The sequence below is a fragment of the Melanostigma gelatinosum genome (assembly GCF_949748355.1).
Source record: "Melanostigma gelatinosum genome assembly, chromosome: 3".
In the NCBI taxonomy this organism is placed as follows: Eukaryota; Metazoa; Chordata; class Actinopteri; order Perciformes; family Zoarcidae; genus Melanostigma; species Melanostigma gelatinosum.
This window is the reverse complement of record NC_136636.1, coordinates 11,278,747-11,294,769: the sequence shown is the minus strand read 5'-3', so window position 1 is coordinate 11,294,769 and position 16,023 is coordinate 11,278,747. Positions and strand designations below refer to the sequence as shown.

The 16,023-nt window shown below is 45.4% G+C and overlaps 2 protein-coding genes across 2 annotated transcripts in view; one reads left to right on the top strand and one right to left on the bottom strand.

The window, feature by feature from the left end:
• Positions 1 to 12,130, top strand: part of ppfia4 (PTPRF interacting protein alpha 4) — a 47,978-nt gene extending 35,848 nt beyond the window's left edge. Inside the window, exons 7-31 of the mRNA XM_079265560.1 lie at positions 80 to 301; positions 1,045 to 1,179; positions 1,750 to 1,884; positions 2,052 to 2,135; positions 2,853 to 2,984; positions 3,150 to 3,212; positions 3,409 to 3,500; positions 3,614 to 3,740; positions 4,189 to 4,385; positions 5,141 to 5,369; positions 5,461 to 5,496; positions 5,583 to 5,704; positions 5,979 to 6,091; positions 6,194 to 6,275; positions 6,412 to 6,493; positions 6,718 to 6,918; positions 7,424 to 7,486; positions 7,871 to 7,897; positions 9,092 to 9,267; positions 9,471 to 9,568; positions 10,178 to 10,353; positions 10,992 to 11,060; positions 11,151 to 11,337; positions 11,489 to 11,588; positions 12,021 to 12,130. Coding sequence (XP_079121686.1) covers positions 80 to 301; positions 1,045 to 1,179; positions 1,750 to 1,884; positions 2,052 to 2,135; positions 2,853 to 2,984; positions 3,150 to 3,212; positions 3,409 to 3,500; positions 3,614 to 3,740; positions 4,189 to 4,385; positions 5,141 to 5,369; positions 5,461 to 5,496; positions 5,583 to 5,704; positions 5,979 to 6,091; positions 6,194 to 6,275; positions 6,412 to 6,493; positions 6,718 to 6,918; positions 7,424 to 7,486; positions 7,871 to 7,897; positions 9,092 to 9,267; positions 9,471 to 9,568; positions 10,178 to 10,353; positions 10,992 to 11,060; positions 11,151 to 11,337; positions 11,489 to 11,547 — 2,907 coding nt within the window. The 3' untranslated portion in view covers positions 11,548 to 11,588; positions 12,021 to 12,130. The remainder of the gene's footprint in view (positions 1 to 79; positions 302 to 1,044; positions 1,180 to 1,749; positions 1,885 to 2,051; positions 2,136 to 2,852; positions 2,985 to 3,149; positions 3,213 to 3,408; positions 3,501 to 3,613; positions 3,741 to 4,188; positions 4,386 to 5,140; positions 5,370 to 5,460; positions 5,497 to 5,582; positions 5,705 to 5,978; positions 6,092 to 6,193; positions 6,276 to 6,411; positions 6,494 to 6,717; positions 6,919 to 7,423; positions 7,487 to 7,870; positions 7,898 to 9,091; positions 9,268 to 9,470; positions 9,569 to 10,177; positions 10,354 to 10,991; positions 11,061 to 11,150; positions 11,338 to 11,488; positions 11,589 to 12,020) is intronic.
• Positions 12,131 to 13,682: 1,552 nt separating this feature from the next.
• myog (myogenin) lies at positions 13,683 to 16,023 on the bottom strand. The gene is made up of 3 exons (XM_079265566.1): positions 15,350 to 16,023; positions 14,601 to 14,697; positions 13,683 to 14,508 (listed from the first exon to the last, which is right to left on the bottom strand). Exons 1-3 carry the CDS (start codon positions 15,881 to 15,883, stop codon positions 14,390 to 14,392), a joined length of 750 nt encoding a protein of 249 aa, XP_079121692.1. The 5' UTR covers positions 15,884 to 16,023; the 3' UTR covers positions 13,683 to 14,389.

Genomic DNA, 16,023 nt, shown 5'->3' with positions numbered 1-16,023 from the left:
TTGTGTGTCTCAGTCCTAAAATACATTTCATGGGAGAATGTGCGTATATTGCCATTAATGTTGTGTGTCCACCTTACAGAGACTGCCCAACGGCTCCATAGATGGCCACGATGATGGCAGCCGGGTGTCCGAGCTTCAGGAGCTGCTGGATCGGACCAATAAGGAGCTGGCCCAGAGCCGTGACCACTCTGCCACTCTCAGCGGCCGCATGGCCGACCTCGAGGCAGAGCTCGCAAATACACGCCGAGAACTGAGCCGCAGCGAGGAACTGTCAATCAAACAACAGCGGGAACAGAGAGAGGTGAGAGCAAAGGAAACATGTGTTTTGTTCTGGGAGCGAGCACTGAGAACAGCAGGTTACAAAAAGCTGGATCTTTTTAGGCAAAAAGCCAATTGAATTTTTAATTCTGCTGTTTTATATTTAAAAAAACGTGGTTCTATATTAATACAATACTATATCATTCATTTTAAAAAATGCAGGTTTGTTTTCCATGCTATTGAGATTTCTCACTCCTACAGAGAAACCGTGTACAGAGAAAATGATAGCAGATGGCTGAACATCCACTATTTTCCATTGAGTTATTGCATTTTACTCACCAACTACCAGCAACTACCAGCGACATACTCGATTATTGTTGAAGCAAAACATTTGAAAAGGGGTTTCCTAAAGCTGTCTGTTGTAAATGGAGTGTATGCTTGATAAAAGCATAAAGATGAAAGCAAAACAACTATGTCACTACTTACCAGTATTATCAGTTCGTACAGGCTATAATACAGGTGATAAGTGCAGTAACCACACAGTCCTCTTGCTATAGCCACCTAGCTTTAGCATTTGTGTCATTTATTTTCATTACAAAACAGTAAAGCACATAATTGTCTTGTATGCTAACTGCCTATATGCAATATACTATGAAGATTTATACTGATAATGTATCCATGAAGTGATAAAGTTCACTGGTTATTGCTGTTGCACGTAGCTGAAGACCTGTTTCTCATGATTCCCCTGTTGTTGTTGTTGTTGTTACCGTGTCTCTGCACCCACAGAGAGAGGATATGGAGGAGAGGATAACAACGTTAGAGAAACGCTACCTGGCTGCTCAGCGGGAGACCACACACATCCACGACCTCAACGACAAACTGGAGAATGAACTGGCCACTAAGGACTCGCTGCACCGACAGGTAACACAACAACACGAGTCATAGACTAGTCATAGAGGGTTCCTGACTGGAATTTAAACACGGTTAATTCAGCCTGACATCAGGACTAAATCAATATTCATGAATGTGCCGTGTAATTATTCTGCAATGTTTAGGCTTCCTTGGATGCATTACAATCCTACCGTGTTGTTAAGTGACACCAAAACAAATGTATCTTGATGCAAGGTGAGTTATGGATTCAGGCTAATGTGCTCTCTCTTGCAACATTTTAATATTTAATGCCTCTACCATGTCATCTACAATAAAAGTACATCAAGCTGTGATAGTGTGACAATGTGTGTAAGGTATTGAAGAATGTTATTGTCAGTGTGTGAGCGTGTAATAAGAAGATCATCAAGGTTCAGGTGTAGTTCAGGGTCAATCTGAGTTCAGCTCCACATGGGGAATACCAGAAACACATTTGTGACTATTTGCAGTGCCCTTGCTACTCGCTGGTTGCACACTACACTGATTACACCTCACTCATTACATCGCCCTCAATGTCCCTCTTCTTTCTTTGCACTTGTGTGTGTTTATGTGTGTGTTTGTCAGAGCGAGGAGAAGGTGCGCCAGCTGCAGGAGATGCTGGAGATGGCAGAGCAGAGGTTGGCTCAGACCATGAGGAAGGCTGAGACACTTCCAGAGGTGGAAGCTGAACTGGCACAGAGAGTAGCGGCACTTTCCAAGGTAACACACACACACACACACACACAGAGCTATAGAAAACACAGCAACGGGTCCTGATGCAATACAGCAAGGATCAGTTATTGACAGATAGAAAACACAGAAGCAGATAGACAGTGAACACTGTTACACAGGCGGTTGTACTTACATGCGAGTGTCTCCCCCTGCAGGCTGAGGAGCGCCATGGCAATGTGGAGGAGCGGCTCAGACAGCTGGAGTCACAACTGGAGGAGAAGAACCAAGAGCTAGGAAGGGTGTGTGAGCATATGTGTGTGTGTGTGTGCACCAGCCCTGCAGGGTTTCTCTGACCTCTCACTTTGTTGTGTGTGTGCGTGTGTGTGCGTGTGTGTACGTGTGTGTGTGTGTGTGTGTGCTGATGCTTCACATTAGTTGGACACCTTGACTCATGGCTCTGTGCTCCCTCATGCATACACATACAAACACAAACGCACAGGACAGACGCACATATGAGGAGCCCTCCATTTCCCCGGTGCATTGTTGCATGAATTTGAAACAAAATCCACATATCTTGCTGCAACACGATCCTGATTGGCTGCTATCTTTAGACTCTGAATAATTCACGCAAGGCTAATTCCTCTCTCTCGCTGTGCGATCTCATGACTATATTTAGTTGAAAGAGCTCTCTGAGGAAGCACATTGGTGTTTATGTGTGTCTGTGTCAATTCACTTTCTTGAAATTACCGTAAAATACATATTTAAGCACTGCACTTTCCATTTAAGAGAAGGCGTTTACCCCCTTGTCGTCGTCCTGTAAATGACTGTAATTAAATCTGGCCGTGAGATCCATTGTTGGCCATCTGGTGATCTTGGGCTCAATACACACTTCATCCTTTAATCCACACAGAGAGGCTTGATTAGCCGCATGAATACACCCAAATGGAGTCTGTGTCAAAAGAGAAAATGTGATGATGTCATTCCCACCCGTCTGGTTCTCTCTCTCCGCTCATCAGGCTCGTCAGAGAGAGAAAATGAATGAGGAGCACAACAAGCGCTTGTCAGACACCGTGGATCGTCTGCTCACTGAGTCCAATGAAAGACTGCAGCTCCATTTGAAGGAACGCATGGCTGCCCTGGAGGACAAGGCAAGGCCTGTACACATGCATTCATGTACACATGCATTCATCTAAGCAGCAGCTCATACCGCTGTTGTTATTGCCTCAGAGAACAAATGAATAAACAGTATAGCACAGGTTATACTTGGACACACAGATTTGTTTTGACACGGTTTCGTGATTTCTTTTGTCCAGAACTCCCTCATTCAGGACCTCGAGAACTGCCAGAAACAGCTTGAAGAATTCCACCACACCAGGGTCAGTGAGACTCTAATCGATCACCTAATCACTGAAAACTACAATCGTCTCCTCACTTCCAACTTATATGCCCCATATCGCCCCATGTCAAATTTTGAATGCGGGACTTTCACTCTCGTCTTAAGGAACAGTGTTGCTACTTTCACTTGACAAAGCAATCTGAATGCATTGCACATAATGCCCCTCTCTCCCTCAGGAACGGCTAATTGGAGAGATTGAGAAGTTGAGAAATGAGATCGACCACTTGAAACGTCGCAGTGGGGCGTTTGGAGATGGAACTCACCCTCGGTAAACACAAGACATACTGTACACCTCCTCCACACATTCTCTCTCATATACACACCCTCTAACATAGTGCTATATGCATTATTGATGGGAAAACTGTGATGCGTGTCTCTCAGGTCGCACCTGGGCAGCGCCAGTGACCTTCGCTTCTCTGTGGTGGAGGGCCAAGATGGCCACTACAGCACAACTGTGATCAGGCGGGCGCATAAGGGAAGAATGTCGCTACGAGACGACCCGAACAAGGTGTTAATGATGACTTTATCAGGCCAGAAGGACCTCACACTTCCTCACACACACAAACACTGAGCCGGACGGCCAACTTACAGATCACAACATCATGTGTCAACTATTCCTCGAACCACATACAGCTCCTGACCAGTGCTGGTATCCAAGTTCATGTCTGCTTTGCTAACCAGTGTCAGTGCTTGGCTGCCTAACTTGCCATTCTCTACTAACCTCTCTGTCTCTCTGTCTCTTTTTCACCTGCTGCCATGGACATCCTGTCTGATGTAAGTCCCCTGTTCATTCATTTCTTCTCTTAACTGGCCACATACTGTGTCATATGGTATTATTTTTACATGTAATCAGAATGAATCCATATAGTACATGTATTCATGATCAATGTATGTTGAATTTGACACGTTTGCTGCGTCTACCGATGTTAAAGCTCAGGTGTGTTTGTTGTGTCCAGGTGTACGCTGTGTTTGAACAGGACTACCCGTCTCTGCGTGGAAGCGTCAGCCACCTCCTCGGCAGCGACATCGAGGCCGAGTCAGACCTGGATGATGACGTGAGCTCGACCCTGCTTTCCCCCAGCGGCCAATCTGACGCTCAGACTCTCGCTCTCATGCTGCAGGAGCAGCTCGACGCTATCAATGAAGAGATAAGGTGACAAGGCACAGGCACATTAGATTACAACACATGACACTTTCATGATCCCAATAGGGAAACTTGGTCAGTGCAGCAGCGAGAAACCGGATACAGATAAAAGGAGAACAAAGTGTTCAAGATAATACAACCAATAATTACAAGAAAAGGGACGTTTTAAAGATACAACAGCAACATAAAGGTGCTGCTGTTTCATCTTGTTCATGCAATGCACGAAGACCTGTGGCCAGACAGGATGCAGCACATCTGATAGCGGCATTAGATCGAAAGATGATGACATGTAGATAAGACTCTTCCTTCTTCAGTTGTTTCCCGCTGGAAGAGGACACTGTTTAATGCAGTTTACAGTAAACAAGCTTCTCTTGTGATGCCTCAGAATATGCTCCTGGGGAGGAGATGCAAAACAGATAGTGATTATGCTGCAGAGGAGCCAGACCCCCTTGAAGAAATACATTTTTAAAAATGTCTGTACCACAAACTTTTTTTTAATAATGCACTTTTTGCCAAGATCCTTGCATTATTTAATTATTGATGCAATTGTAAATAGTGAATAAATTATTATTTACTCGGTTCATTGAATAAATAAGAAATAGAAATACATCAGATTAGTAGAACAAATGAGAACTTCAAACAAAGTTAACTCCATATAAGTGTTTTATTCTTAATGAGAGAAATATAAAGTGTGTGTTAATCATTGATTGATGGGATGTTCTGTGCTCCAAAATCACGATGCATGTTTGCACGTGTCTGTGCAGGATGATCCAGGTGGAGAGAGAGTCAGCAGACCTCCGCTCTGACGAGATCGAGTCTCGCGTGAACAGCGGCAGCATGGACGGACTCAACGTGACGCTTCGACCCCGCGCGCTGCCCACCTCCGCCACTGCCCAGTCTCTGGCATCATCCACTTCCCCACCCACCAGTGGCCACTCCACACCTAAGCACCACTCACGCAACGCCAGCCACCATCTAGGCATCATGACTCTGGTCAGAGAGCGCACACGCTCCATATTTTGACCAGCAGAATGCTCATTGTAAAAAGCTGTAAATGTAACGTGTTTGTTGTTTTATTTGATAGCCAAGCGACTTGAGGAAACATCGCAGGAAAGTAGCAGTGAGTTTGCAAACACAGCTAAATCTGTTTTTTTTCACGGCTGCGGCTTTCGTGACTGAGCTGAGTAACTTTTGTGACTCTTCTAGTCTCCTGTGGAAGTGGACAAAGCTACTATCAAGTGTGAAACATCGCCTCCCTCGTCCCCCCGCAGTTTACGGCTAGAAACCAATTTCGCGCAGTTCACAGGCAGTCTAGAGGACGGCCGAGGGTAAACACACACACACACACACACACACACACACACAGAGGTAGCACAGTATGATAAATTAGCATCAGTTCAGACTTATGTGTCAGATTGTTTTACGAGTCCACTTCAACTTTCCACCAACAAGTTCTGAAGAGTGTTGCGCCTGGAATTGGATCTGAATCTTTCTCTTTGCTTCAAACAGATAAAAACAATTGTTTACCTTGCTTATTCGTAGTTGACAACAATGAGATCATGAGTTTAAAGATTTTAGCTGAACATAATTTGCTGTTTGCAGCAAGCAGAAGAAAGGCATCAAGTCATCTATTGGCAGATTGTTTGGGAAGAAGGAGAAGGGTCGATTGGAGCAGACTGTAGGCAGAGATGGGCAGCCTCTACCGGCATTAGCAGGTACACTGCAGTCTACATATCAGTTCTAACACTGATAAAGACAGTGTGAGATTGTGTGAGATTTACAGAGATAGAAATCAACACTGCTTTGCTGTTTTCCAGACTTTGAAATGGGCATTGGTGACACTATGACTCTGGGAAAACTGGGCACAGAGGCTGAGAGGGACCGCAGGATGAAGAAAAAGTAAAAGCATACTTTCTGTGTCTAAATTTGTGTTTTATCTCTCGTTCCTGTTGTTTGAATTTGGTAACTACGCCTTTTCTCTGATAATCCTCACTTCCCTCTGTCTTTCTCTGTCCACTTTTAATTTGCTTGTCAGACACGAGCTTTTGGAAGACGCCAGGAAAAGAGGCCTGCCATTTGCCCATTGGGACGGCCCAACTGTTGTCTCGTGGCTCGAGGTACTACCCTAGTTTACTTATATATCAACCAACCATGAATTCATTTCAGAAAACCTCCCTATAGCTAGAGATCTTCATGTCAGGCTGCTACTACATCTAAAGCAATGTTAAATGCAGTAATATCAAACACTAGAGAGACGATTACAGCCTGGTCTGCAGTCTCCTCCCCTTCTATTTGACCTTTCAATGATGGTGACGTTGAATATCTTGATGACTCTCACCAGCTGTGGGTGGGTATGCCAGCGTGGTACGTGGCAGCCTGTCGGGCAAACGTGAAGAGCGGAGCCATCATGTCAGCTCTGTCCGACACAGAGATTCAGAGGGAGATTGGCATCAGCAACCCTCTGCACCGACTCAAACTCCGCTTGGCCATCCAGGAGATGGTGTCCCTCACCAGCCCGTCTGCACCACTTACCTCCAGAACGGTAACACAACGCAACAAATACACCTCCATGATCGCACATGTGCATACATGAACAGCAAATATATGATCCAGGATGTGAATATGAACACATTACCCGACACATAAACACTCAAATCCTCCACTGTTAGACTTAACCTTCACTCTGCACCCTGGGGTGATGAGTCCTCACTCTTTGACTTTTTTTGTTCCTCTGTTCAGACCACAGTACTGGGTTGACTTGTCTTTTTCCACTGCCATCAATTGCATGGGGCTCTGTGGGAAACCGGCACACAAATAGAGCCACATATAGCAACAAGCTACCTGCCTGAAATACACTCCCTCCCTGGGCATCACTCAACACAATGTTTGTCTCTGCGTGTCTGTGTGTGATTGGCTGTGTGTGCACGGGGGTCGGCGTGTGTGGAAAAAAATGCACGAGTGCATTCTCGGCTGCGTTTTTGGGCGTGTATGCGTGTCTGTGTGCATGTGTGTGTGTGTGTTCGGGTGTGTTTTCGTCCTCTGCGCAGTCCTCCGGAAATGTGTGGGTGACTCATGAAGAGATGGAGAACCTGGCTTCCTCCACTAAAGCGGTCAGTACCATCTGGGTGCTACCCTCCCCATCCACCCCCCCACCCAACACCCACACTGTCCCCACCGTGTCACACATATGTCATCTCCCGGAAGACCCCTTCAAATGCATCACACACTAACGCATTTTTGTGCTCGTGCTGGTATTTGTATGTGTTTGGATTGAACTGTTTTAACCTGTGAAAGTTCGGTCAATGATATAAGTGTTCGAGATTATATGAGATATGTGATATGAGAAGAGTGTGTGTGTGTGTGTGTGTGTGTGTGTGTGTGTGTGTGTGTGTGTGTGTGTGTGTGTGTGTGTTTCTGAATGTGCCGTATGTGTGCCTGTAGTTGTGCCCTTTCTCTCTGACCTTGTATATTGTCTCTGCCATGCTGCCACTCAGGACAATGAGGAGGGCAGCTGGGCACAGGTGAGCCCGCTGATCTGCTTACATCTGTGATTTATGATGCTGCGTCTTGATTATATCTGTGTTTCTTTATTATACTTTATTTGGACCAAAATTAAAGAAAGAACTGACAAGTATTGTCTGTTTTGTGTTTTGATTATTTGCTTCTAATTTATGATGTTGTGGTTCTTTATTTTATTGTGTATATTGTTGTTTTGGGTAGAATTAAGGTCATGCTTTGTTCAGAACTAAGGGTAGTTACAACCTTTTTCCAGTCACAATATTACTTATGATTTTAATCTTTTTTTGATAGAATGATTTAGTGTGCGATTTAACCAGTTCCGTATCTGTATGGTCAAATTGTTGTATTTTGAATAAATGAACTAACTAAGTAAACATCTGTCTGCACACTCCGAGCCCATGCTCTTCACTCATTTTGGTGAGCTGAGCGTTAAATCAAGATACATCATGATTGACTATTTTGTTTGCATTTACCTGCGACACATGCCATCCTCCAATATCTCAGCATTTTGTTTCATTTGTGTTGAAGAACCAACGTAGTCACGGTCCAGCCACACTGCCTGACTAGAGCGCTTTTCAGGAGTGTGTACGGTCCGTACTCGATTGGCAGATAATGAATGCCCTCGTCACTTTAATAGGACGTTTTTACAGCAGACATTTTGACCCTGAAACCGAAACAGCAAAATGGAATTCAGCCATCAATAACGTCATTGATCACACCTGTATTTTTCCTATTCTGACATGGTAAGGTGGCGCCTGTGAAAAAGGCCGATTGGAGCTTCTTATAATTCCCAGCATAATTCGGCTAAAAAGAGAGAATGACTGAAAACACCTGTTGTGGTGTGGAAGGCATTTTAAGTTATGATCTACAGCAGTACTGGTTCATCTTAAAATATAAATCCCCAGGAACATGTGTCAGCTCTTGAATGAACAAAATTAACTTTTTTTTAAATGTTTTTCACAGTGCATATTTTGGCTTATCTTAGCACTGAGAGCACAGGTGTATCTGAACACTTGTGTTACTCAATATACATGTAAGCAATCTGAGGATCATTTTAAAACAATTTTCATTTAGTGATACAAAATGGCAGATTTTCTATGTACACATACAGCATATCATTCCCCTCTCTCTCTCTCTCTCTCTCTCTCTCTCTCTGTTGCACAAATTACTAACATTATGTACAACTCTCCATGTAGACTCTGGCGTATGGCGATATGAATCACGAGTGGATAGGGAACGAGTGGCTGCCCAGCCTGGGCCTGCCTCAGTACCGCTCATACTTCATGGAGTGTCTGGTGGACGCACGCATGCTGGACCACCTGACCAAGAAGGACCTGAGGAGCCACCTCAAGATGGTGGACAGCTTCCATAGGTCTGTAGCTGTAGCGCAATCAGCTCAGCTGCTGTTTGATCAGCCTCCCCGTTCATCAGATAACTGGACACATAGCAGTGGAGATGATGAAGCCTGATGATTATGTGCTTTTCTGTGTTTGTGTGTGAGCTTGTTTGTTCTGTCATGATGGTATGTGTGTGTGTGTGTATATTTCTATGTGTGTGTGCGTGTGTGTGTACCAGGGCTAGTCTGCAGTATGGGATTATGTCCTTGAAGAGACTCAATTATGACAGGAAAGATCTGGAGCGCCGGAGAGAGGACAGCCAGCACGAGATGAAAGGTACACTTTATACACACCCTGATACACACACAGTGACAAAACAACAACAACACACACACGTTCAAACACTAACAAGAAAGCACACATCCTCAGTCTCATCAGGCCAGAGTACCAGTGGTTTTGCCTGATTTGGCCTGAGCGTTGAAACAGCTGCCCCATTGGACTGTCAGAACGCCAGCTGAAGCAAGCCTACAATCTTATGATCCAAGGCTCCACATACCAAGAGTGGTCCCAAACACACACACACACACACACACACACTTAGATCTAGCCAGCCCCCTCGCCCTTTTGACCTCGAGTTCTGCACATGAACTTGACTCAGCTGTCATGTCAAATCAGAGTCCTGCCCTGTTTACGCACACACGCACACACACCGCCTGTTCCAACTTGGAAAGCTGTCAAACAGCTGTGCTTAAAATGAACAAAGGGAGTGTGCCAGCGAGTTGACACCATGTGGACATGCACATTATCTCTTTATCTCTCTCTCTCTCTCTTACTCTAAATCAAGTTGCTGTTATTTGCTAGTAACGGCGTGTGCCGGCACTCTATATAACACAATGCTACAGTACCTTGAGCCTGCGCCACTCTTTTTTACATTTTTTACGTTAGATGTGTTGGTGTGGACCAATGAGCAGGTGATCCACTGGGTCCTGTCCATTGGTTTAAGGGAGTATAGCGGCAACCTGCTGGAGAGCGGCATCCACGGAGCGCTCATCTCTCTGGACGAGACCTTCGACTACAGCAGCCTCGCGCTCATCCTGCAGATCCCTATGCAGAACACACAGGTGGTTAAAGAGGAAAACACAACTGTTTGCACTCAGCATGCAAGGATTGAACTGATGTGAATAGCAGAAAGATATCCAGTGTTGCATGATCAGATTTTCAAGAGAAGTTTGGTCCATTTTGTGGGCAGACTTAAGGAATTATGAAATAAATACAAACCAGAGATTTGTACGACAGCATGTTATTTTATATGAAAATATTCGACACATTCAACACTTTCGTTCCCAGCGCTGTAAACTCATGACAGGCCTTTTAGCCTTTCTGCCAACAGTCCATCTTCCCAACAGTCACAGTTGTTTTATGAGACTGGTTGATTTACTTTTTTGTGACTCTGCAGTTTGTGTGCAGTCAGCATTTCTTTCTACTGCAGGCCACATGCTGCCAACATTTACTTCTGCCTCAGATTCTGTGTCAGTCGTTCTCTGATCAGAAGGCCTCTGTTGTTTCACTTGAAAGTATTTCCCAGTCGCAGGCTTCAGAACAGATTACATGCGCCACAGCTTCATATTAACAGGTGAACAAAATAATGCCAAGTTTATTCGACGTATTTTAAGAGCTCTCGTTGACATTTTGCCATCAGCTCTTGTTCATTTCTGTTCACACCTGCTCACAGAAGTTGTGTGCGTGTGTTTTTTTGCAGGCCCGACAGGTTCTGGAGAGGGAGTTCAACAACATATTAGCCCTGGGGACCGACCGTCAACTAGAGGAGGTGACCACTCAAGCTGCTGCTCTGATCAAATACATGTTGGGAAAGGGGTAGATCGTCTGACCCTTGCTCTTCACCTCCCTGTCCCTGCAGAGTGGGGATGACAAGTCTTTTCGACGCTCTCCGTCGTGGCGCAAGAGGTTTCGGGCACGCGAGGGAGGGGTGGGGCTCGGCATGATGGCGGGCTCCATGGAAACGCTGCCTGCTGGCTTCCGCATGCCCTCCATGTCCATGCCACCCTCTGTGAATTTGATGCCCAAGAAACAGCTTCAGCCTGAAGGTGTGACGCAACACTAACCAAACCCCTCTGGCCTGTGTGCTTTTCTGTGTGTTTCTACGCGCTGCTCTCTGCTCATGGTGTCTGACTAACTGCATGTTGTGTCTTCTCTGTCCTGCTGCGCCGAAACCCGTCTGTGTCACTTCCGCTCAAGCTCCTCCCCCTGCGACCCCGAGACTCGATCCCTCGGCCGTGCGGACCTATTCATGCTAACTTCTCTCTCTGCTTACTAACGGGAGCGCAAATGCTAACAGGTAAGCTAACAAATCCCTAGCTGAAACTGCTGGACTGACCTTGAACCAGCATTGCCCAGCTGTGTGGCATGAGGTAGGACTGTGGTACTACCAGGCTACTGTACCGGTGTATGTCTGGCAGATTAAAGCCCTTTAGCCAGTAAACAGTGTGTATTCTATTCTCTTCTTCTTGGACTCATTCATTTACACAGCAGCATTGTGTACAATGATAATGATACGATTGTACAGGATATAGTTCTGCTAAAAGTCTATCTACGATAATACTGAATTATTGCTCAGCCCTAGTTTTTGGTTTATTAAATCCGCTATAAGTCAAGAGGTGCAGAGTGGTTTAATTTGAAGATATTTATTTGTTCTACCATCTGCTTGTATTGTACATGTCTTTCCCCTACCTCCCTTCTAACATTCCTCACCATTTGTTCTCTCTTCCAGTGCATTCTCATTACCTATACGGACACATGCTTGCGGCCTTTTGAGAGTGATATGCCAAATCTGGAGAGGGAGTCCCGGGTGCCACTGGGGAGGGGTCTCCCCCCCCCTTTTTGTTGCCCGGCCTCACCTCCCAACGTTCACCTCTCACCTCTCCTTCGGACACGTGCAATACAGAGGCCAACTCTGATCTTTTGAACTCTTTGAGAGTGCTCATTGGCTGCGCTCGCTGCTGTAAAGGAGACTCATCCCTGTCTCTCCCAGTTTACCCCCAGTGCTCCCAGTAGCCTTGTTGTTGTGGTGTTGTGCTCCTGCTCCCCCTGGTCTCAGCTGTGGGTTCTTGTCTGGTTCTAATCTGTCAACATGGCCAAGTCCAAACCAATCTTCCAGTGTCATCAGGACCTCTGCAACACAAAAGTCGGTCGGTGTAAAAGAAAAAGATTCATAGGGAGGGTGAGACGTTGTTGATTTGGATTTGGGAATGATGAATACTTGTATAAATGGCAGATCCCACTGCACATTGCCCCTCTACCGGTTATGCAAGGTATTACTCATTTATCGTCTCTGTACATAAAATGGATGACTTATGTTTTTTATAGAAATATTATATATATATATATATATCTACATATATATATTGGAAATATATATGGAAAATAATATAATATCATTGCTGTATGAAACCCAATGCCCTGTATTCGATAGTGACTGTTCTCTCTCTTTCTCTCTCTTTCTCTTTCTCTCTGTGTCGGACCTTTGTGTGTCTTTTGCTGTACGCCGTAAGTGTGTGACTTGTTAGTGGGAGGGTCTCACTAAGGAAGGGGTGTGTTTCTACAAGGACTCTTCACAGGTTCATGGGTCCAATTTCAGACTTCTCTCTTCGCCTCTTCTCCTGTTCTTTCCTTTTCCCTCCTCCTCCTCCTCATCTTTTGACACTATGTAGCTGTTACCTCTCCTCCTTTCGCCTCTCTCGCCTTCAGTATGACACTATGTAGCCTAGAATAGAGAGAATCCTTTAATATGAAGAGTGTGTGTGTGTGTGTGTGTGTGTGTGGGAGCAAATGAGTATCTCTGCTCAAGACGTGTGGAGAATCTGTGTGTGAAAGGCCGACCCCAGCCGTGTGACCATGACTTTTCTCTGTGGACGGGTAGTGTGAACACTGTAGCTCCTCTCTGTTGAATCCTTACTTTCTCTCAAATCAAACTGTAAACTGCTGCTCAACATCAGCCAATGATAAACACGAAAACTGCTCAATGTGATGGACTCTTCTAATCCCGTCCCGTCACCTCCTATTTATTTGCCATGGAGACGTGCCAGTGAGCAGTCAGTACTCTTGGCTGACCAACTCCTCATCCAATGAGAACACAGCATATGAACCAGTGAAGTGCTGGATGGGTGTTTTTTTATTTTAGAGTTTTTCCAAGGTGTCTAAAAGGTGTAATGTGCTATGTGGCAGCTATGAGTACTGTGTCTTTATTCCAGGTGTGAAACAATGCTGACAAATCAAGATTTTATTATTTGGCTATTTAAAAAAAGTGAACAGTATTTATGACACTATATAGACATAAGTAAAGCTGTTTTTTAAAGATTTTGTGTGTTGTGTTCCTTTTTTATGTCATCGCAGTCAAAGTATCTCATTAAGGGCAATGACAATGTATTGAAAATGGTCTTTATTGAAAGATTTGGACAGAAAATATCACTTTTCAGAACATCTACAAATACACAACAATCTTAGTTATAAAAGTCAAAAATAAGTTAGCAAAAAATAAAAAATAAAATGGCAAAACCACTCTGTAGAAAAAGGGAACGTATTTACATCACTAGCATTCATAACCAGTTTAAATTAAGCAGATCTTGGTCAAAACTGCCATGGTACATATTGGCCCCACAAATGAACACACACAAAGATCGAGGGATCAGGGAAAGGTTTCGAAAAGAGGAAAACTTAAATTAAGTAAGAAGAAAACCAGGCTTCATCCTTCCTCTGTGTCTCAATCAGACCGAAGGCAAGCCTAACAGAGATCCACTCTAGTAACTAAGTGTTGGGTTCATGCAGTAAAGTCCTTGAATCTCTAGTTAGACGAAGCTCCAGTGGCTCTGACAGACAGGTCTGGACCGAGGATAAGGCAGGAAATAAAGGGAATAAGGCCTCATTGTGAACAGGAGTAATTCAGTTTGGCTAGCAGACCCATTGATCAGCAGAGTTTCAATTCAAATACTATTTAAAAAATTTTAGCACAAGACACTCAGATCAATAGAGCTGAAAAATAAATTAAATTGGACCGGTTATCAGCCTGCTTTGTCAATTGTCATTTTCGGGTTTTTTAGTCTGTGGCTCTCTGTGCACCTATGGGTCCGCTGTTTGGAGGCCCTATTTGGAAATGTCCACAGGAAAGGCCACAGGTCCGCCTGCAGCAGTGATGCTGTCCACGATGGAGGTCAGGGCGCGCATGTTCCCCTGCTCGGGAGAGTCGGCGGCACTCAGGAGATCTGAAGAAGAGACCAAGTCACACATTGAGTGAGTGAGGGGTGCACAGATCTGCGTGTGCTGTCTAATGAGACAGTGTGTGAAGTGTACTCACCCTCGCTGCTGTAGCTCTGTGTGCACTGCTCTGGAGTGCTGCTCCACTCTGGGCTACTGCAGCAGGTGCTGCCTGAACTGGGCTCGCTTGACGACACCTGTTACCATGGAGATGCACACGCAGAAGTTGCTGTCAGTCACGGCACACACACACACACACACACACCACCACCACTAATGCATCCTGTAACAGTCCCCAGAGGCAAATGAACATGATTAACAGCATCTAAACCAGAGAAGCAAGACTCTTCAATCCGCAAACAGCCGGTTAATCGTTGTCGGATTGATATATTTTGGCACCTGTCGTGTCAGTTTGTCATCATTGTCTCTTTGAACCTTCAAATAAGCGAAAGCTTCTGGTAGTCTGACACACGACAACTGAACACTGGATTATAATCTGAAAAACCTCTTTAAATAACTGCGAGACAATAACAGAAAGTGTATCTGTTCGTTCCACACCAGCCATTCCCCCCCCCCCCAAACCTTAAAACTTAGCCACACTGACAATTGTGAAGCATGCTTCAGTGTGTATCAGTTCATCAAAGTCACACATTGTCAAGAACATTTGACCTTTTGACAAATTTTCCAAATTTTGCCTTGTCGTCTATCTCTTCCTTTACTTTCATTTAATCTTTGTCAAAAACATCTTCTACCTCTTTATGTTTTTTCCTTGTTTGTTCTTTTGGCTGTCGTCTCAGTCATGAATATGTGACCTTCTGCTTCTAATCATCCCTCCTCTGTCCTACTCACTCTGGGTTGGGCCGGGCTGGGTCGGTAGTGCAGTCCCTGCTGTCCCGTCTCAGTGTCCTGCTGGTTGAGGGACGACACCAGGGCCTGCAGCCTTTCGATATACTGGATGGCACTCCGCAAGATCTCAACCTTGGGCAGCCTCTGGTTTGGGTTCATCAGGGTGCTCCTCTTCAGAGCTTCGAAGGCCTCGTTCACCTTCTTCAGACGCCTCTTCTCCCTCATTGTGGCCGCTCTCCGGCGGTCCATGGTAACCGTCTTTCTTTTGCACAGCTTACAGGCCCAGGGCAGGCACTGACCCGGGCAGTGGGGCTCGGAGTGAGGTGACATGCTGGACGGAGAGGCTTTGTCCTCTGCTGCTGTCAACCCACCTCCAACACCCCCAGACAGATTCCCACACAAGCCCATCATGGAGTTCCTATCCTGGTAGGTGGATTGGTCGTACCCCCCAGGCAGACGAGAGGGGAAGTAGCTGTCCCCTCCCTCGTAGAAGCGCTGGTCAGGGAAGAAGTAAGGGTTGGTCTCAAAAAGCTCCATACTGGACAGCGCTGTGGTCTGAAGGGGGACAAAGATTCCTGCTCCCCTTGGAACTGTATGTGGTGTTCGGTCCTGCGCCTGGACCGTGTGTGTCAGAGTGTACGTGCGTGTGCCTGTCTTCGTCCCCGGCCTGAGTTTGT

Coding starts and splice junctions, on each gene's coding strand:
- myog (XM_079265566.1), bottom strand. CDS start 15,883: ATGGAGCTTTTTGAGACCAACCCTTACTTCTTCCCTGACCAGCGCTTC. Junction 14,698..15,349: donor CCAGCCCGGCCCAACCCAGA/GTGAGTAGGACA, acceptor CCATGGTAACAG/GTGTCGTCAAGCGAGCCCAG. Junction 14,509..14,600: donor ACAGAGCTACAGCAGCGAGG/GTGAGTACACTT, acceptor TCTCTTCTTCAG/ATCTCCTGAGTGCCGCCGAC.